Source organism: Cavia porcellus, unplaced genomic scaffold, assembly GCF_034190915.1.
Source record: "Cavia porcellus strain 051 isolate PalLab524CR breed Dunkin Hartley unplaced genomic scaffold, mCavPor4.1 scaffold_1, whole genome shotgun sequence".
Lineage (NCBI taxonomy): Eukaryota > Metazoa > Chordata > Mammalia > Rodentia > Caviidae > Cavia > Cavia porcellus.
Window position 1 is genome coordinate 17,737,712 of NW_026947484.1, and position 21,721 is coordinate 17,759,432.

Below are 21,721 nucleotides of genomic sequence, written 5' to 3' on the forward strand. Positions count from 1 at the left end.
TGGGTGGCCACCTTCCAGCCAGTGTGTACTGATGGTGGATTCACCCTCATGTCTCTTTCTCTTCATCTACAAGTATTTCTTGGGTCCTCATTCTGTGGCAAGCAGAGCAATGGCCATTGTGCAGGAAAGAGGTAGTTGAGATTCACAGCCAGCTGCCTGGCTCGGGCAGACTTACAGGGAGGAGAACAAGAGAAGCTCAGGTGTGATCTAAACAGTGAAAAAGACAAAGTAGAATCCATGCAGTGGGGCCAGGGAGGAGATGTTTGAGGAGAAGCATCTCGGAGATGAGATGAGCCAGCCTGGCAGAGAGCTGGCTCAGGCCAGAGGCCATGAGGTTGGAACATGCTCACCTTTTTTTTTAAACCGTTATTGTTATTGTGATTGTTATTGTTATTGCTGTGAAAAGAATGGAACTCAGGGCCTCACGCATGCTAGACAAATGCTCTATCACTGGGCCATTTCTTACCCTGTGCTAACTGTTCTTGAGGAGCAAGGATCAATAGGAAACCAGCCTGTTTGAAGCATAAAAATGGGGGTAAGTTGGGTGTGGTGGCACATACCTATAACTCCAGTACTCTGAGAAGCTGAGGAAAGAAGATTGCAAGTTGGATCCTAGCCAACCTAGTAATTTATTGAGACCCTTTCTCAAAATTAAAAATAAACACGACTGGGGATGTAGCTCAATGTGAAGGTCTTGGAATCAATTCAGTATCATGAGTAGGGCAGTGTTTGAATAAGAGGTGGACAGAGATGAATAGAGATCAGATCTTTGGCCCTGGACCATGATTCTGACTTAAACTTTATTCTGTGTGCACCAGAGCCACAAGAAGGTGGAGATTTTTGTTGGTTTGTTTTTGGAAACTAGTTGGTTCTCTCAGATTTATATGTGAATAAGGTCCTTTTGGCTGTTCTATGTGATATTGGACAAGGTAGTGATGAAATAGTATCAAATACTACTTGATATTTGACTCACTAAGCTTTATTTTTAAATTGTGGTGTAACAAAATTTTAAAAATGCCTAGATGGTCGATCTCATTGGTAGAGAACTTGCTCAGAATCTAGAAGCTGTTTAGTTCAGTCTCCAGTGCCAAACAAGTGAACAACGCCAGCATTAAAAGTCATGAGTAACCAGTCATGGTACCTCACACCTGCAGAGCCAGTGCCCTGTGAGAGGCTAAAACAGGAAGAACGTAGATTTGAACACAGTCTGGATAGCACAGCAGCATGCTGAGGCCCTGTCTCAAAAACTGAAAAGGGCTGCAGGAAGCAGCTCAGTGCAGAGGCCTTGGGTCCAATGCCCCATTCCAGGGTAGTGGGGGTCTCCTGGTTGGTTCATCCAGAACTTCCTGCCACAATGGGGTGTGTTCTACATTGCACTGTGTGACTGGACACCTGAAATGTGACCAGTATGACAGAGGAACTGAACTTCTTTTATTTAACTAAATTTACATTCAAATAGTCACATATGGCTAGCATATTGGACAGCAAAACTCTATAGCAACTTAGAAAGCCAGTCTTATCTGAGATCACTTTCCCTATCACTCCTACCTCCCCAGTTTCAAAAATGTTCGAAATTTGGAAGCATGTGCTGTACAAATCATTGTACTTAAATTTACTCCTCACTACAAAGGAAAATCCCAAAAGTTCCCACAAGGCATCCAGATGACAGGCGACAGGAGGGATGGGAGGGATGTTCTGGAAATAAATGCCACTGGGAGACAGCCCCTTTAGTGCCAGACACAAGGGACGCTGTGTGCTCACCAGAGGACCGAAACTGGTGATGAGCTGGGCCACCACTCTCCAGCTCATGAGGGGTGGAAATAATTCCCAGCACAGAGTATTTTGAGAGGGCACAAAGCAGGGACATTTCTGCTGCCCATGTTGTGGGTTGCATGTGACGACAAGAACAAAATTGCCCCTTCTGGGTCCTGTCACCAAACTATTAGTTAAGAAGAATCAAAGAGTTATGAAATCCTCTTTAAACTCCCCCATCTCCACCCTTTCCTCTCCCCAAAGTTCCATTTGGGCTGCTTCTGTTATTAAAAAACAGCCTCCCGAGACCTGCCTTTTTTCTTTCTAGAGGATTTGTTCTTCCGTGCTTCAGAGGAAGAAAAGTAGCCTGGGAGGAGCCTTCAACTTTATTAATGTTGTAAAATATTCAGCGGTTTTTCTCATTATCCTTCACTTCCTGCTTGATTTTCTTAGGCTACCATGTTTTGCAAATATGAGGCATACATGAAGGCAAACACATTTATGATGCTTCTTGTCCTAAAACTTCCTGTATTATTTGGGGAAAAAAATTCTGGATATTTATTATGTATGAAGCTATGAAAAGATGAGATGGCCTTTCATGAATAATTAATATAATATTTATCTAGAAACTAGGGGATGTTTAAGACAAGACTAAACATACTCACTTTTTATTTTTACGTGATAAACTTAGAAGCAAAAAACCAATCAGACTGACCTCTACATTTTCAGGGTTTTAGGGTAAATGCACAGCATAGACCGAGATCCCATTGGTCAAAATACTGGGATTATTTACTGGGCTGGAGTTGTGTATATCCTGGAAAGCCAGGTTCACCTTTAGAATCCCCAAGCTTCGGAGTTCCATGTGGAGAAGTGGCACAGCACAGGAAGCAGGTGGCGCCAATCTAGAGCCTCCCCAGGTTCTCTCCCAAGGGTGTCCAGGCTGTCTGTGTCCTGATAGCAACAGCCTTTCTGCCTGGCCTCAGGTCTCCAGCTGTGCTGTGGGTGCCTACTCAGGGAAGGCCAGCATAGCCCGGTGACCAGGGTTAGGCATTTGGGCAGGGAATGCTGGAGTGCCAGACATTTGGAGAAAGGTCTAGAAAATGGACATCTCCACACTGCAGGAAGGACCACAGAGGGCTCTGCTCTGGAAGCAGGATCCGAGCAGGGCATGCAGAACAGAGTTCACAGCACTGACCTTGCTTTTTGAGTAGGGCTTAGCACAACGTGGAACCTCTTCTGTTTTAGGAGCGCACTTCCAATGCAGCTCCTCTCTGTGGAAGCAAACTCTGCTGCCTAAGTTTCTCTTTACCTCCCACCCCCAGGACAGCAGAACAGTCCCCTGTCGGAGTTGCCCTTGAGGCCTGCCTTTATAGGTGGTCCTTCGTATGGTCAGTTTTCGGTTTGCTGTTTCAGAGACTGTGTGTTTTCAGTGTGACGGGGAGAGAATTCACAAATCACGCAGGCTCTCCTCTCCCCAGAAGTGTGTGACTATGTCAGACATACTCATCTTCCCCAAAAGAAAACCATACCTTTAACACTCGCTCCCTTTCTCCTCTCCTCACCCCTACCTGCACACAGCCACCATGTGCTTCCCGTGCCTATGGATGTGCCCAGTCCCCCACTCAGTACGTCTGCACTGTCACAGCCCTTCCCCTCCCTGCTCACACTCACACATGGAATGAGAAAGTCTCAGCACACGCGGATGCCTTAACTGCACTCTCGAGATGTCACTCGTGCTGCTCACCTTGCCACCTTCTTAGACTTAAATGTGCAGGAGACTCACCAGGGAAATCTTGAGAAAATTCCCAGGGATTCTGAGATCTGGGTGGGGCCTGAAAGGCTGAATTTCTAAATGATGCCTACAATACTAGTTTGGAGACCACATGTCAAAGGACTGATGATGGTACAGTCATTATTTTAAACCAGAGTGGGTCCAGTGCAGACAGTTTGTCAGAGGAGATGTAGAACTGGCTCATATGGCGGCTCCCAAGTTTGGCATAGAAAGCAATTAGAATGCAATGCGGGCACACATTTTGTGAGTGTGTGAGTGTGTGTGTGTGTGTGTGTGTGTGTGTGTGTGTGTGTGTGAGAGAGAGAGAGAGAGAGAGAGAGAGAGAGACAGAGACAGAGACAGAGACAGAGACAGACAGAGAGAGGGAGAGAAATGGAGAGAGAGTAGAAAGAGAAAGGGAGAGAGAGGGAAAAAGAGAGGGAGTGAGAGAGAGGGAGAGGAAGAGGGAGAGTGAGAAAGGGAGACATAGAGGGAGATGGAGAGAGAGACTTTGGGCAGCTGGCTGGGCATTTGTGTCCTGAGACCTCTGTCTGCCATTCTGAAATGAGGGCTATGAGAACTCCAAACATTAGTTTCCCTTGTGGTCTTCAAGTCCATGAGCCTTCGGATTTATTGTCACCCTAAGCAGAGGCAGGGCAGATGGTCTAACTTCATCTGGTTCCTTGCTTATTAAGGCTGCGAAACCAACTTTCTCTGACCATCCCCAAAAGAGCATTGCGTGGTCACACAGTGCTGTCTGGAAATCGTCTTCTTGTGAAAGAAATAAGAACCACATTCTCCACGCTTTGATGAGAAAAGCGCACTGTTTCTGTAGGTGCAGGCACCCCATCCCTGCTTAGAGAGGAGGAATCTGAAGCACGTGCTTTGCTGAGGACCCAGAGCCCCTGGCTGGATTTCCAGCGGGCCACTGCACAGCCTGTGGCTTTCAGTTGCCATTCATGAAAGAAAGACCCACTTTCTCTGGGTTTCATCAACTTGTTTTTGTTCCTGTGGTTTCTTGCTAAATGACTGTGTGTATTATCAGCTCCCAAGTGGCAGAGCCAGGGCCAAGCACAAGCTGGGCTCTGCACATCTCCTCGGATGGTCACCAGGCTCCCTGAGTGCCCGGCTTTGATGTCAAGTGTAAAGCGGGGGACGCAGGGAGGGACTCAGCAGGCTGCTGGGCTGTGAATAGCGAGGCCACGTGTGTGTTGAATCCTCTATGAGCACAGTGTAAGAAAGGGTTGAACCTCATGGGCAAATGGCAGCTCATCTGTCGCCTCAGGACATTCCAATCTTTAAAAGGAGATAAATCACTGAGAAAGGACAAGAATGCAGGTAAGCCACAGCACCTCAGCGGTGAATCTGACCGCCCGCTTCCTGGCTGAAGCACCTCCAGTGCTGTCCCTGCCTTGTTCTCTCCGTCTCTCTCTCTTTCTCTGTCTCTCGCTGTTCACCCTCAACCCATTCTTCCTGTCTCAGCAGTGCATCCTGAGCGTGGACCTCAGGAAGCCTCACAGTGTTCTGAAGCTTTTAAAAAGCATGGAAGAGAGACTTTAGACCCTTGACAACACACACCAAAGAAAGACCAAGAAATAGGTGGCCACAGGGAACACTGTTGGGCGGATGTTGATTGTCAGGGTATGGAATGAGTGAGGCAGAAATGTCCCCAGGAGTGGAAGGGACAGAAAATTCTGGTAGAAGGTTCTCAAATGATCTGATTTGAGCTTGTGTCAATTTTGGTCTTCAAGTGGGCTTTGTTGTCTGTCTTGGATCTGCTGAAAGAGAAGTTGAATAAGAAAGTAGAACACGAACTGGGCGTGGTGGCACATACCTGTATTTGAAGCACTCCGGGAAACTGAGGCGAGAGGCCACAAGTTTGAACCTAACCTGGGCAACTTAGACTCTATATCAAAAAGAAGGTAGTATACTGGGAAGCTAGATCAGTCTGAGGGCCTTGGGTTTTATCCCAGGGAAGAAAGGCAGGGAGGGATAAAAGAAGGGAAGGAGGGAGAGAGGGGTAGAAAGTGGAGCCAAAAAGTCCGCCAAATTCACAGTGTAAAATACTATTTAAACACCTAGGAAAATGCTCACAATACAATATAAACTAAAAAATTTTATGATTTAGCATCATCACAATTTTGCTAGAAAATACACTTCCATTTGCACTGATGTTTATGCATAGGAAAAAGATTATGTTCAAAGGGTTGTATCTGAAGTCTGGGATAGTAGGTGATTTTGATTTTGTTTTTACACAGCTTTTGAACTATCAGATGGTCTCAACTGAAAAACAAGTGGCAATCGGGTCTGAGAGGAAAAATATGATACAAAAAAAGCCCAAAAAATCTAACTCAAAAACTGAGGTTCAAAAGTAAAATTCACAAGAGCACAAAGCATTAGAGGGTCAGCAGTGAGCTGGGTGGGAAGGACATTGTTGGAATCAGCACGACTCTCTTCCTAGAGCTCTTTTATGTGGGTGTTCGCAGTTTCAAAGCTTTTCCTGAGTTTGTTTTTGTGACGAACAGCTTTAAGCTTCCTTAGACAAAGCCTTCAGTGGGGAGCTATGATTTGAAATGTGACGGAAATTGATAGAATGTCCCAAGGATTTAGTTCTTGGTATCCCTGGGGGGATCAAACCCACGGCCCTGCCCTGGCTAGGCGAGCGCTCTGGCCTTGAGTTACACCTCTGGTCCCCAAGGGTTTTCACCTCGACTAGACTTTGGGTAGTGTGAAAAGAATGGGACCCTCCTGGCAAGCACCCTCCCACTTCCACTGTGTTACTCCTGAGTCTGTTCTATCTCTGGTGACTGACATCCACTGCAGCACAGTGGCGGTCACCCAGGGAATGGGCTGGGCCAAGGAGGAAAAACCATTCCCTGGGGCTGTGTTTGCCATCTTGGATTCCCTTAGAGCTCTGAAAAATGGAGAGCTGGGCTTCAGAAATGGGAGCAGGGTCACACAAATGTACCTTTCTGCCTCATCCGTATGTATGGACACACATACATCCATATGTGACAGCTTTGATAAAGGAAATCCCAATCTAAAAATTTTGTGACCATTTAACCTCCCCCAAAAAGAAGAAAACAGAAAGTCCTTGGATAATTGGCTACCTCCTTGACTTCAGTAGCAAATTAGACTTCAAGTTGATTTAAATGTTTGCTTTTTAAATCTTTATGTGTCAAAGATTATCAAGGAGATATTTGTGCCTTGAGCAACTTTCTTATATTTTGTTAATGTCTCTGAAAGTTTAGGAAAATGGTCTTTTTAGCACGTAGGATGTAGAAATGGTTGAGTGCTTCACTCACATGCGCAAGGCCTTGGGTTCCATCCCAAGTGTTGTGAACAAACAAACAGTTTTTTAAAAGGAATTAGAACCTGGAGATTCCAATAGGTTAGAAGAAAGTGACTGAGTCCTTCCAAATTCTGCGTTCCATGTGTTTTAGGAATGGGTGGATGGGTGGGTGGGGGTGAGGTAGAATTCCAGGATTAGAACTAATGAACCCAAGTTTATAAGACTCCTTGAACATCATGTAGCTCTTCCAAATGTCATTTTGATAAGTTAATATAAACAAATCAGAAACATCTGCAGCAGAAATCCCCCCGAACACACCAGGGCTTAACAATTAAATGGAAGAATGCTTGGCACAATGTGTTTCGGGTTTTAGTGGATCCAAAATGTTTTGAAAAACAGTTAAGTTCTTAAGATGTCTTGGGAATTTGAAAGGCAGCTGGCTCCCCTGCTCCATTTGAAAATGGCAATGGTTATTTCTGTCCCTTGTGTCCTCTCCTGTTGTTCCTTTTGTTGGTGGAGGGAATCGTGAGGAGAGGATTCCAGCTGACTGATCTTTCCAGATACTCAGCTCGCCTCTGACTGTCTCCCTATCCTGTGCCTACATTTGCTTCCCAAGAAAAGAGTGTTTCAGGCACAGCAGTTGTAAAACTGAAGGGGAAGTGAGCACCATGGCCCAGGCCTGTAACCTTAGCACTCTGGGAGCCCAAGGCAGGAGAATTGCAAGTTTGAGCCCATTGTAGGCACCTTAGGGACTTAGCAAGAGCCTGTTAAAAAGCTGGGTAAATACAGTTGAATGTATGGGTCTCAGCTTCAGTCCACAATACTGCCCCACCACCACCATCAAAAAAAGTGATCACAAGGCAGTGTTTCATCTAGCTGCAAGATCATTCCTAGACTCAAAACATTGTTGGCATCAGGATCACCCTGTCACAATGTCAAGCATCTTCCAACTAGTACTGGTTCACCCATCCTGATGGTGTCCAGTGTAATTGCTGGTCCCTAAGGAGAATAACAAGGGTGTCAGAGGTTCAGGGGTTGGGCATCTAAGGGACTGTCAAGAGGAAGGCCAGGTCCAAGTCATGTAAAAGGTCACAGCTAACAAACTATAAGAGCCATGCGGGGTCCAGTCCCCTCCAACTCCCTCTTCTTGGATACAGACCAAGAGATCCTGACAAAAGCCAACGAAGCAGATGAAAGTGATTAGTGTGCAGTTCCCTTTCAAGCTTTTATTTGAAGAAGGTCTCCTATTTTATTGACTTTCAGTCGCACCATCCTGAAATTTTAATCACCTGAGCTCAAAGCAGACATCAGTTAGATCGCCCAACTTGCAATTCTATCTGAACTTGAAGATGAAAGAGGAAACCTTTGCGCCTTCTCAGTCCCTCTGTGTCCGCTTCAAAGGACATCATCAAGCTTGCGTAGAGTTCCCAAAGAATCAGCATTCGATTTTCTTTATGGGTTGCAAAGTTTTAATTCCCTAATCTGTAAAATATAAGGAGAGTAATTTAAAGGGTTAGGAAGATATTAGTAAATCGATTTGCGAAGTTGGATGCCACGTATCCACCCTATAACAGAGTAAATGTGATCCTGCTCCAAGTTCAGCAACTGCTGAGGATAGTTCTCCATTCAATTTATTTGCTTGTTTAAGTGTGTTTGTATGTGTATTCATCCATTCATTCGTTTATCCATTCATTTATTAATTGGTCCTGGGTATTGAATTTTGGCCTCATGTAAGCTAAGAATGCTCTCTACCACTAAGCTATGTCCCCAGCTCTCCCCATCAAATTTAAGCAATAAAAAAAACCTGAAGTGCTGTTTCTAAGCCAAAATTTTTTTTAGCCTCATCAGAGTATATTAAATTACATTCCTATTTAAAACCCTCCTCCGATGCCTTATTCTTTCTCCCAGTCTCAGTGTCAAATTATGGCTTGGTTTAGCTTCTACCCTTAACAGTCTGGACCTCCCCTCCTCACCCCATCCCCTCCCTCCCTCTCCCCCTCCTTTTCTCCCTGCCTCCCCTCACATCTCCCATGTTCCAGCACACAGGGCTGGTGCCTGCTTTCAGGCCTTTGACTAAGTGTTCTGACCCCCAGACCCCAAGCAAACCTGCTCCTCCCCTCAGGCAGGGCTCTGCTCACACCGGCATCCGGGGAAAGCATCCTTGGCGCACACTCATCACTCTGCAGCATTTCGTCCTGCTTGCAGAGCATCGTAACTCTCTTTGCTCATGAAATGATCTTGCTTATTGTAAATCTTCCATCACTAAAGTTCAAGCAGGGAATGCATGGTCTATGCCCTGGAAAAGATTTGCTGTTTTCAAATTTCTGAAATGTCAAACAGGACTAGGTTTGTACCTGGTATATGAACAAGATAATTGGTCTTACGATAGCTTGGAGAGTGCTTATGTTACAGATATTCCACCTCAGAGGTATGTAAGGACATTCATCCAATCTCTCTGAAACAGGTAGTGGGACCAACTGGGCGTGGTGCTGTACTCCTATATTCCCAGTCCTCAAGAGGCTGTGGCAAGAGAATCAACATGAGTTTGAGGCCAGCCTGGGTTATGTAGTGAGTTCAAAGCCAGACTGAACTACATAGCAAGACCCAAACAAACAAACGAAAAAGAAGAAGGAGAAAGAGAAGAATAGTGGGCCAAAACCTTGCCAAAATACACTTTCTACAAAAAGAGATGTCAGAGTCCTTCAGTTCACCTTCCAGTCTATAGGCTATTCTGGCTGAACATACTCAGGATGTAAGAGCCAGCAAACATGACAATGCAATTTTAGTCCCTATTCCCTATGTTTTGGGGGACACTACTTTGACCGTGGGAGGAATTTTTCCAGAGATGCCTTGATTTCCAAAATTGTGTATCAATCTGAAGACTCTAGGCTCATACCCACCCCTCTCATACAATCCCAAACCCCTGAGGAGTTGGTCACCTTGAAGAGGACCTTAGGCCAGCATGTGACAGATGTGACAACCCCAGGACATGATGAGAAGGTATAAGCAGGCCTAGCCAGGTCAAATGTGTATGATTACAGATGAAGCCGAAGAATTGCCCAGCCAGGATGGGTTTAAAAAAAAGTTTAGAACTCGAAGAAGTCATTCCTCTAAATGTGACATACTATATCTACACTCCTGCTGGATTTTATATTCTTTTTAATTTTTTTTTTTTTTTTTTTTGGTCAGTATAGCAACAAATGCCACCTCCATTTTCATAAAGATCCTAATGACAAATGCTCTTCCCGCAGGGGCATGAGAACTTGTGTTTCAAAGCTGGGATTCTGACAGTGGTATGAAAGCCCTTTTTGGAGGGAAACAGGATTTGTTTGTCTATCACATGGGGTATGCCAGGAAAGGAATGCCATGCATACTTCACGGCTACTTCTTAACTAATTTCAATTTAGGAATTTATATAAACCTCCCCCAAACTGAGGCAGGACCCCTAGGAAGGCTGATTAGCCGGTGGTTGGACCACATTGTTCCACAGTGTGTCGTGGTCTGCATGTGTCCTTCCTTTGGTGAGTCCAGGGGTGCGGTCCCACACTTGGACTCCTGCAGGTCCTCCACTACCTCTGCCACCTTCTCTGGTTTGATTTGTCAGCAGCGCTCTCATCTGCTGCGTGGCTCACTCTGTCTTACGCTCTTAACTCTGGTTGTTGCTTTAGATAACACTGATGATTAAGTCTGAGTGCTCCCTTCTGTCATGAAACCCCTTTCCTGAGGTGCCCTTGCTGCTTGGCGTCCCGCGGGCCGCCAATATGGCAGCCTGGAAATCCCTTAAGAGTTAATTAGAATCGTTGCCCTTGTCTCAGATCAACTGCAGTGAATTCTGCATTTCAGCAGTTCTCCAGGTGATTTGTATGCTCACTTGGATGGAGAAGAACTTTCCAGAATTCTTCACTGCCTCTGCCATTGCAGCCACCACCTGGACCACCTACCTCCACTATCATCATCACTGCTAGGAGCTCACTGAGAAATGTCTTTGCCAGCCTGGGATCTGATTTCTCCCGTACACCATCAACACTATTTTATTAAGCCCTCCCAACATCCTGGTGTGGCATATAGCATTATTCCCATTTGCAGAGGGGGAAACTGAGGCCCATGCAAGTCATGCGTGAAAACTTTCAGGTAGTAAGTGGTGGTGAACTCTGGATTAATTCTGAAACACTTCATCTCCAGGAGCTGCAGTCTTTATCTCCTGGCTCTTTGGCCTGCCTTAACTCTGGTCTCTTTTCTGCTCTCCAGGGCTGTCCACTCTATCTACTTGCTTTCTTCTCTTTAGTCAGTCGAAACCGCTGTAGAGCAAAGTCTATGAGAGAAAAATCACAAGAGCCCCTTGTTTTAGACAAAGCTTCTGCATGAGGCCCCAGCAGACCACACTAAAATTGAAATGGAGTTACTCAGGCCAAAGGTACTCCAAAAGCAGCTGTGTCTGACATGTGTAGAAATCAGGGTTAGAGAGAAAGAAAGCAGCAACATTTCCCAAACAGACCAGTTGCAAATGGGCACCATAATGCTTTTTCTGCCTTCATCCCTTTCACAAAAAACAGGACCTAGAAGTAACTTCATGGCAGTTAATCAGTTGTTTTCCTATTGTTCTGTCCCCCTGACCCAGCCTTCCAAGGAAAGTAACTTCAAAATGACCAATCCACTTTTGTTATTTGTTTCAGCTTTCATCAAGCTGTTTTCTTCCCATTAAAGCAACTTCTGCTGGGCCAGCCAGAACCTTAGAAAATGTAGTGTTGCCTGATTTTAGAGCTTTTGAAACAGCCAACTAAGATCTTAACACTAAATGGTTGTCACTTTTTGTCTCTTGACAAGTCATTGCAAAGGAGAGCCTGCCACTGATATGTTCTGTAGAAGAGCTTTACATCCAAAGTTGTTTTAAAATACAACTAAACCTATACTGCTTTGTATAGATCCTGGCTCTCAGGCCTCAGCAGGCTCTAGCACTGCTTCTATTTAAAGTGGGCCCCTTGGAGTGGCAGGCTCCCATCCTCCTGGATGTGAACAACTTCCGGCTCCAGGGAGACAGAGGAGTGTCTTGAACTTGACCTTTGGAAGCAAACTTATATTTATAACTCTAAAGTGAAAAAAAAAAATGGGACAAGTAACACGACCTCGCAGCAACACTGGAGTAGAATTTATCAAATGCCTTCAAGACCTCAAGGTTGTGATACCTTTACGCTCTGCAGTCAGAGCCAAAGGTTAATTACATGAAGATGTTATCTGGGGTCTGGAAGACATTAAGGCCAGTGATTTTCGGACTGATCATTGAACTGTTCTACTGGAAGTGGGGAGGCCTGGCGGAGCTAGGGGTTCCCGAGCCCTTCCTCACTGTCAGCCAATTAGAATAGACTGTGGATCATATTGTTATAAATAGGCATTGGGGCAACATTTTATTTAAAGAGTAATTTCATTATACATTATAAAGCAACAGAGGGATGGGGATATTGTTTAGTGGTAGAGCACTTAGAGAGAAAAAAGCAACTGGACTAATCCTGCTTCATCCTTCACGTCTTTCGTAATCAAGGCCACTAAGGTTCTGAAAGGCAAAGTCCCCAAGGTTGTTTTGACTGAAAGCTATTTCTTCTATTCTTCCTTTGAAAGCTCAAAAACTGGGCTGGCTGCCAAATCTGCTGGGCATTTGCTCCTCTGCTGTCTGGGTCAGCTCTTATGCTATCCACTGGCCCTGACCTGGCCGTGTTTCCTTTGCGTTTAGGACTCCTTGGAGTGTCTTTAGAAAACAAAATGCTGTTTAGGTGCTCAAGGCAGAGCTGAGCCAAAAAGCCACATGCCTTCTCTGTGTGCCTTCTCTGACTCCAGGCAGTCGCCCTGAATGGCTCGGGCTCTTGCCTGATGGTCTGTGCATCGAGGGCGGCTGAGCAGAGAAGGGCTGACAAGCAAAGTGCCTGTCCTCCAACAATATGGTTAGAATATGGGAAAGCCCAACCAGGAGGATGTGCATTTAAGCAGTCTACAACTGTAAAGGAGAGAAGAGACAGAGGGACCAAGACCCCCAGAGATCCTATGGAAGCATTTGTTTTTAACCTTTAGGAAAATAAATCAATAAGTAAAATCCAGTATAAAAATATCAATGGCATTTTGCAACCCATATTCATGGGTATGTGGGAAGTTTCCATTGTACCATTCCTTCTTTACGGGCCCCTCTTCACTGGGCTGAGTGACAGATGATATGCGTACTCAGAAGCATTTGCATTTTTTAATAGGACAAAAAGTCATAACAAATTATTAAAGTGAATAGAGAAAAGAAAGAATTCTAGCACAAGCACAAAAGCTGTACACAAAGAATGAGGTCCTGAAGCATTTTTATTTCCAAGAGTGGCTCTCCTCAACCTAATGTTTGAGACTTTCTCAGTCTTTTGAGATGAGAGTTGTTTATAGAGTTGTTTGTTTGCTTTTGTTTGTTTGTTTGTTTTGTGTTTTGCATAGCTGGGACTGCAACTCACAGTCTCTTTGGATGCTAGTCAAGCACCTGATACACATCCCCAACCATTTCTTGCTTTTTTACTTTAAAGATTAGTTGCTAAATCCTTGCACATGTATGCTGGAAACACTGCCCAGAACCTGGCTAGCACCTGCTATGAGGCCTAATGGGAATACAGAAGGAGAGTTCTGGGACATGAGCTTCTTTCTCTTGTCGCCATTCTGTCATTACACTTTCTATTTCAGTCCCACAGTTTCTATTTCTAACCCATGATCTTTCTTTAACTGTTCCCACTGAGACCAATCCGTATGCTGGAAATGAATTTTTTTTCCCAGTCTATACTGAAGTCCTACATTCTGAGAGTTCTACAAGGATAACTCAGATTCTTTTTTTGAAAAGACAAATACTATTTTACTTGCACATGAATCACCCCCAGGAAATCCTTTGAGAGCCCCTATGTATATGCTGATATTTTAAGTTTCACACTTGGTTCTTCTGTCCCTAAGGAGATTCAGAGAATATTTAACCCTCTGACAAGAACTCCTGAGAGATGCTAAAAAATGAAAAAGAAAAAGAAACTGAAGATACTAGTTGGTAATACATAATGCTAAAGCAGTTCACTATTGTCTCTGATGCTCTTCTCAATTATTTACCAAGGTCAAGAGGTTGAACTTGAGCTCAGGTAAATCTCTAGAGTAAAGAAATGATTGCCACTATTTTTTAATGTCATAAAATTCTTGGGTATAATAAATGACACCAGAGAGTGATTTGACCTTGTTAGAATTTGACAAAATTTCTCCTTGTAAACCTTCAAAGTAGGACTGACTGCCTGGCTTGCCCACTAACTGGTATGTTATCCAATCCCTAACCCTTATCCAAAGCAGGAAACCTGACTTTTCTGAGTATTTCTAGTGCCCAGCATGGGTGCCGAACTGCATAGATATGGGAACAATATTGGTAGAATAAATACATGCAACTTTCCCCCGAATTCTCTAGGCATTAAATACCTCTTGCTTTACTAAACCAAATAAAAATGTAGACTTACAAGAGCTTTTACAAAGTATTCCTGCAATCATGCTGCCCCTCCCCCTCCCCACCTTCAGTAATGGCATTTTACTTTGATTTTATATTCAACATTATGACTACCTGTGACACTGGCATTAGAAGTCTGCTTCTTAGAATCACTCAGTGGGATGACAATACTGTTGGCTTTCATGTACTACAAAAATACCATGAATATAAAGGTGTTTGCCATAGTTTTAAATAGACTGGCTCTTTGTTCCTGTTTTCACTTTGCAAGTATTTTCCCCTGCTCGCCCACGGAACAAGAACAAGGGAACGGGCACCAGGAGTGGGCATGCGTGGTGACAGCCCCACCTGCACTTGCTGTGGTTCTCACAGTGTCTCAGGGGAGAGTCGACTTTATCTGTGCCATTTAGATCCTTCGTATTTTTGCCCAGGCTTTCTTCAAACTCACTATCCTCCCCGCTTCCTCAGCCTCAGAGGTAGTGGGAATTGCATGCGTGCATCCCCACACTCACCTATATGTCCTGTTTAAAAAGTGAAGAAAGCAAGGGGTGAGGCTCGGTGGTAGCATGAGGTTTGATCAAGGTTTAGGTTTGATCTCCTGTGCTCCAAAGCACGAGCTGGGGACCAAAGTCCAGAGGCAAGTGCTACGCTGCTGTAACTCATTACCATTACTGACCATTCAATGGCTTAAAACAATGCCAGTTATTTTCTTAAAGCTCTGGAAGCCCACCGGCTAAAGTAGATCTTATTTGACTAAAATCAAGGTGTCATCAGAGCTGCATTTCTTCTGAAGACTCAAGGGAGAATCTGTCTCCTTTTTCTTTTCCCCCTCCTAACCTCTAGACGCCACTCGCAGCCCTTTACTTACCGCCCTTTCCTTTACCTTCAAAGCCAGCAGCATTTCTGTCTTCAAATCCCTCTTTGACTTTGACATTTCTGCCTCCTACTTCCATCCAATTGAGGGTCCTTGTAGTTATGTTGAGAGTACAGCCCACCTGGATAATCCACAATAGTCTATCTCAAATTCATCGATGTAATTATATTTTCAGAGTCCCTTTTGCCATATAAGGTGATATATTCATGAGTCCTAAGGATCAGGGCCACATGCAATCAGGAACTCATACAGTGCCCTAACATACTCAGCTACCCTCAAGTTTCTAACCTTTTCTATACCCAAGACTTGGCTTCATGCGCTTTCTGTTTAAAAAGATACATTCAGTGTATACAAACTGGGGTTGATAGAGGTTTGACCTCAGTGTAGACTAATGGCTAAGAAACCACAGTAAGGCGGTGAGAAAGGAGGCATATAACCTTAGTTAAGGAGGCCCATCAGTCTCAGATACCGGGTATTCAACTTGCTACCTCAGGACCTGTGGAATGAACTTACAGAGTGTCCTTTTGTCTTTTAGGTTTATGGGCAGAAATACATTGTGAAGAATTATTTCTACTATTACCTATTCAGATTTTCGGCTACTCTGGGTCAAGAAGTGTTCTACATCACATTTCTTCCATTCACTCACTGGAATATTGATCCTTACTTATCCAGAAGACTGGTCTTAATATGGGTGGTAAGTATTACCAAGATTTACAACAGCTGCTGTACCGAAGTACTTTGCATAATATTCTTCGTATTTGTTTGTTTTAAAATCCCCTAGAGTGCAAAGCCAGGCATGGTGGTGCACACCGGTAATCCCAGCACTCAGGAGGCAGAGGCAGGAGGATCACCTCGATTTGAGGGCCAGCCTGGGTTACATAGTGAGACCCTGTCTCAAAGAGCAAAACAAACAAACACAAAACGAAATCACACAGAATACGATTGTCTCCTAATTTACTTTCGAAAAAAATAAATATAAGTGCAACTCATTTGGTCTGCAAAACCCAATCCAACTTGTAATTCATATGCTTCGATAGACATCTCGCCTTGGGTAAACAGAACCAGGAGAAGGGAAAAAGCTAAGCAGAAAATGAAAATACCTTCTAAGAATCCACAGGAAGGTATAAAATATGTCTCACCGAGAGGCCATTTTAGTACAATCTGATCAAACCCTAAAACTCTAAGTGGCAGTAAGCAGCTACTCTTTTCAGGGTAGAGAGAGGGAAGCTAGGAGGCGAATACCTGCCTAGAAAGGCTTCCAGTGAGGGAAGGGCGGCTGTGCTGGCAACCCAGTGTCAAGTCCAGGCACCTGGGTGGAGCCCTGCCTGTTGCCCATGGTACCTTAATCACTTCACGTTCAGGCCAATGAGTTCTGAATGTTTGTTTATCTGGGAAGGATTGTACTTATCTGTGAGGCAAAACAGCAAGCCACAAGGACCACAGGAAAACACTGTGTGTTTGGGCGAAAGCATTTTTACAGGGGAAGACTCCCTGTCTGTCCTTCCCCAGCTTCAAACACAGGCATCCGTTCCACCTGGGCGCTTTCTGAAGCGGTTCAGGAAGTCCTGCCGGTGTGCTTTGGTTATACTCTTGTGGCTACTTTGATGGCCTTAGTCAACCTAAAATGTTTACCTTTCCTGGTCATTTTGATGATGAGAGGAAGCCAGAAGTTGCAGGATGCCAGCTCCGGGCACTAGGGTAGCTGAGGACTCACCGTAGTGTTTGGGGAGCCTGCCTGGCCCCTACTTGGCAGAGTCATGTGTAGCATTTTTCAATCAGGCCTCCTAAGACACTCAGGGAAGAGGCCTTCCGGAATGCCTCCGAAAGTGGCAGGAACACGTAGGATGCTATGTTTGAAGTAAGGGGCAACATTTTGAGGGGAACTCATTCACCCTTATTGTGACACCCTCCCCCCCTTGTATGTGGGCTCGGATGCCAGTCAGGCCTTGGTCCTGTGCAGCTCAGCTGGTCTGCCTGCCCCGGCCTTGAGCCTTAGCTCCCTTGTGCGCCCCTAGAATCTCCTGAAGTGGGGGGGGGGGAATATGCACAAGACCTATGTGAGTAGGGTGACAAAGTGACGATCCATGGAGGCCCAGGCTTCGGAGAGCAGCCACTTCTACATCTCAGGCCTTTGTTTAGCTGGAAGACAAGGATTTGCGGCAGCGCTAAAAACAAGCTCGGAGGGCTGGGTCGGAGGTGGAGGAAAGGCTCGGTGAATTTTGGCAAGTGACTTCCCGCTCTTGGCATTCTTCTCCTTTGTACAAAAGCAGGCTCAGCTGCCATGAATTCCCTCCTGGGCAGGGGGCAGAGAAGCAAAGCCGGGCGGGTGGGGGTGGGGCGTAGAGGCGAACCACTGCCCAGCGGCCACCTGGGGGCACTGCGGGGCAGCGCCTCTGTGTCCACCTGCAGCTGCCCAGAGTTGTCGGACCTTTGGCTTTTTCCTATGAAGTCTTCCAGTTTTGCAAGGCCTGCTTCCAGTTTTCGGCGTCACTTCTCTGGCCACCGAACAAGGAATCCGCACAGTACAAACACGCGAGCCTGGGTCAGAAGCCTCTCATGCCAGGCACGTCCCCCACCTTCTTTCTGCCTCTTTCTCACCCTCCCCGCTCCACAACTGCAAGCCACATTCTGCGGTCTCTGTCCCGGCCTCCTGCCTGGCCTTCTCCTGAAGTCTAGCTTTTTATCTAAAAGTCTGACCCGAGAACCTGCAAACGCACAGGCTGCTCACGGATCATAAAGGGAGTGTTGGTCCCGGTGTCCCTCTGGCCTTGGAAGCCCCTTGGGGTTTGCTAGGGCAGCTGCATGTGGGGAGGAAAAGAGGGGAGATGAAGAGGTTCCCTCCTCTGCTGAAAATCGGAAAACTCGGGGACAGACCCAGGTGTCCCAATGCATGTATGACAGTACATGTGTAATGTGGACTCAGGATGTGTTTCCGGAAACCTTTATGCTGGTGGAGTAGGCCAGGTATGCTAAGATGTGAAGTGCCTTTGTTTACCTAGGACCATCGTACAGGGGGCATGCTGCAAGTGCAAGCGCTGCTAGGGCAGAAAGCTTTCCAAAGGGCTAAGAAACCTCAGACTTGCCAAGAAGCTCTGGGATTCCAGGAGTGCGCCGCGCCCAGCGTGGTGGAAGACTCACGCTTCTGGTTGTTAGCGCTCCCTTTAGCCTATGTGTGAGGAAGGAAGAACCTCTTGAGTCTGCAGGCTATCCTGAGTCATTTGATAATTTTGGGGAGCGATTGTTTTGTTTTGTTTTCCCGTTCCATGGATCGAACTCACACCAGCAGGCATTTGTGCCGCTGAGCTACATCTGCGGCTGCAGTGTGCTTTTTTTTTTTAATTTTATTTTAAAAAGCAAAACAGAAAGAAAAAAGGATTGAAAGGATACAAAATTTCAAAAAAAAAGAAAAAGAAAATAGAGAATTAACACTGGTTAATATATGGTACATTGTTATCTCGAAACTAGTTGTTCAGGTTACAAAATCTAGATGTAAAAGTGATCAGTCAAACTGACAGCACAAACTGTTCTTTTTGATGACCTAAGCGAGATTAGTAGTATAGTCAGCTATCCAACATACATATACAAACATAAATTTATATATGCAGGATGTGTAAGTAGGGTGTGTGAGCCATCAGGGCAGCGAGGCAGGTTGGCTCCAGCGAGGTCCTGCAGGCTCTGGGGCGAGAGAACGGGGCCGCCCCACTGGGGGACGGTGCAGGGGCAGGGGCGTGGGTGTGAGAGCCCTGGGCCACTGAGGGGAGATGCTTGTCTTGGCTCAGCGTTGAAGGTGAACATAGGGACAGAAATCCCCGGAGGAGCTGGGGTCCAGGAAGAGACTGGGATGGCGCCTGCTGGGGTTCTTAACCTCAACCAGCCTGGGACTCAGGGCATCTCCACACCAGTGACTGCCCCATCAAGGGACGGGACTCAGAAAGACTAATTACATAAGGTCCAGAGCTTGAAGGTTTAGGGCTGCAAACGGTCTGTCTCCCACAAAAAGTGTTGGAAGGCACCGTTTGTCCCAGTGTCGCTCTGCTGGTCAAATTTTATATTAATTCAGCAGTTGTCAGACGAGACTCAACAGGTTTTATTGCCTTTAAAAAAGCATTCATCGTGTTGCAGTTGACTTGTAGTGTCTGAATCAGCTTAGCAGAATGTATGGGTGTGTTAACTGCTCTCTCTCCTCACAATCAGTCACTCCTGCTTGCTGTTGTGCGTTTTACTGGCACCGGTGTTCATTAACTGACTTATACTTCATTACCATGGTGAGTGTTCTTTTATAGATCTGGACAGTGATGCTTCAAATCATAAAGAGTCATGCTATACTCTGAACACTTAATCTATGCACTTGCAATGCCCCTGAGTGCAATAGCATTTTATATATTTTACCTCAATTAATTCTGCCAGCCATCCTGAGTAGCTATTACTAGCCCATTTTATAGATTGTGAAACTGAAACATAAGAAGGCTGAATAATTGTCCAAGATCAAAGTGGATGCAGCCCTGGCCGGTGGGCCTCCACTGCCAGGGAGTCTTCTTGTTCCAGAGCTCAGCTCAGTGGCAAGAAGAGTGTCCTCTGTGCTGTCCTTTCCTTTTTCTGTTTTCAAGTCACTGCATCTGGGGCTTTATGAAATGATCTGCTTCTGTGGCTTTGCTTGTGTTTCAGGATGCTCTTCCCAGCCGTGCACTGTGTGACCTCAGGCTCCTTTGATTGCCCAGGCCCAGAAAACTTAGACAAGGGAAGACCTCAGTCAAGTCACAGTGCCCTCTTCTGCCCCATATCCATGTTTTAAATCTACCTTTGGTTTCAGAAGAATCTTAGCCTGCTTAGAATCCCCGTAAAGAATTTGGGGGTAGTGATGCACCTGGAGTCCCAGGACTCTGGGAGGCTGAGACAGAGGATTACAGATTCTAGCTTGAACAATTTAGTGACTCAACAAACTCAAAACTTAAAAAAAGTAAAATAAAGGGGTGGGGATGTGGCTCAGTGCAGAGGCCTGGAGTTCAATCCCCCCCAACACCCACACATACCCAACATTCCCATGCAGAGAAATAGATGGCTCAGTACCTGAAAGAGTGCTCATCTGGCCGCTTGACTTCCACTTTGGCATTGTGAAGGCGCTAGCCAAAACCTAAAAACAGCTTTAAAGTTATACTGTAACATGAAGCAAATGCTCCCTCACTGTTTCTCCAATGAAGTTTTTCTTTGTTTTGTAAAATATCAATACTGCCATTGATCCTTGAGGCTCAGAAAGCTGCATTTCTCTGTTCTTAAAAGATTTCATTATTTATATCCTGCTTCTTGGCACAGACCTTTCCTAGCACTGATAACAAGATTTTAAAAAATGAGCTAAGTAGATAAAAATGAAAATTAGGTAAATTCAGATATCATTGAAGACTAAAGCCCAGACTAATGTTAAACATACCGTGCTGGTTTAAAGATGAGCCACAAATTAGTCTTTGGACTTTGTCTTGACCTAGCCAAAATGAAGTCCACCATCTATTAGGAGGGGATAGGCCTGTTCCTAGGAGAGCCAGCCTCCTGCTGACGCATACGGTTGATAGAATTGCTAAGGCTGGTGAAGTACACGGCTAGTGTTTCCGTACACATCCTGTCGGGCCCCCATTCGGTGTGTGCGTAAGGCCGCGCTGTAACTGCTTTTCATGAGCTTCGTGTATGCTCATTTTAAAATCATCACTCATGCAACCAGTGGAAAACACTGGCATCTCAGCTGTTTCTCATTTCCTAATTATGACCAATGGAAACACTTCTCATATCTTCATTAGCCATTTGTATTAACATTTTTGAATTGTCAGCCTGCCTTTTGAATAATTTTCTCAAGCAGTGTATTTGAGATGTATTTTAAACACATTGCCTGATATTGAGGATACTTGTAATGCATGGTGGGGGTGGCTTTTACAAATTGATTTCTAGCCAGGTGTGGTGGCACATGCTTATTATCCCAGTACTTGGGAGACTGAGGCAGGAGGATCACTGCACCAGCCTGGGCTAGAAAGTGAGTTCAAGGCCAGCCTGAACTGCACAGAGAAACCTTGTCTCAGAAAGACAAAAGAAAAAAAATTTCTCCAGTCACTAAGCTAGAATGATGCTGAATTTTCCAAATCTTAGAGTCAGTGTGTTTTTCTGGAAGATTTTTATATAAGTTCAAGACTTTAAGACATGGGGTTTAATTGTACAATATCATTAAGATTGACCAAGAGGAAGCCATTAAAATTGAACGGGGCCTGGAGTTATAACTGAGTAGTATGACACTCGTGTACTGTGCAGGGCTCTCGGGTTTGATCCACAGTAACACATACACACACATACACATACACACATGCACACACATATACACACATATGCACACACACATCCACATACACGCACACACACATACACACATACATGTACACATGCATACAAACATATATATACATACACACACATATACACAAACACACGCGTGTGCATGTGCCAGACGAAACAAAAAACCAAATAAAAAGGAATTTGAAAGTTTTATTCAAGTTTTCACCTTCGTTTAGGCACAGA

The 21,721-nt window shown here is 45.1% G+C and overlaps 1 protein-coding gene across 3 annotated transcripts in view; it reads left to right on the forward strand.

Annotated features, from left to right (window-relative positions):
- Positions 1-21,721, forward strand: part of Sgpp2 (sphingosine-1-phosphate phosphatase 2) — a 108,537-nt gene that overhangs the window by 24,447 nt on the left and 62,369 nt on the right. For all 3 annotated transcript variants that reach the window (XM_063245865.1, XM_005001031.4, XM_005001032.3), the window contains one exon: positions 15,705-15,863. In XM_063245865.1, the coding sequence (XP_063101935.1) occupies positions 15,705-15,863 (159 nt within the window). Of the gene's footprint in view, positions 1-15,704; positions 15,864-21,721 lie in introns of those variants that run through there.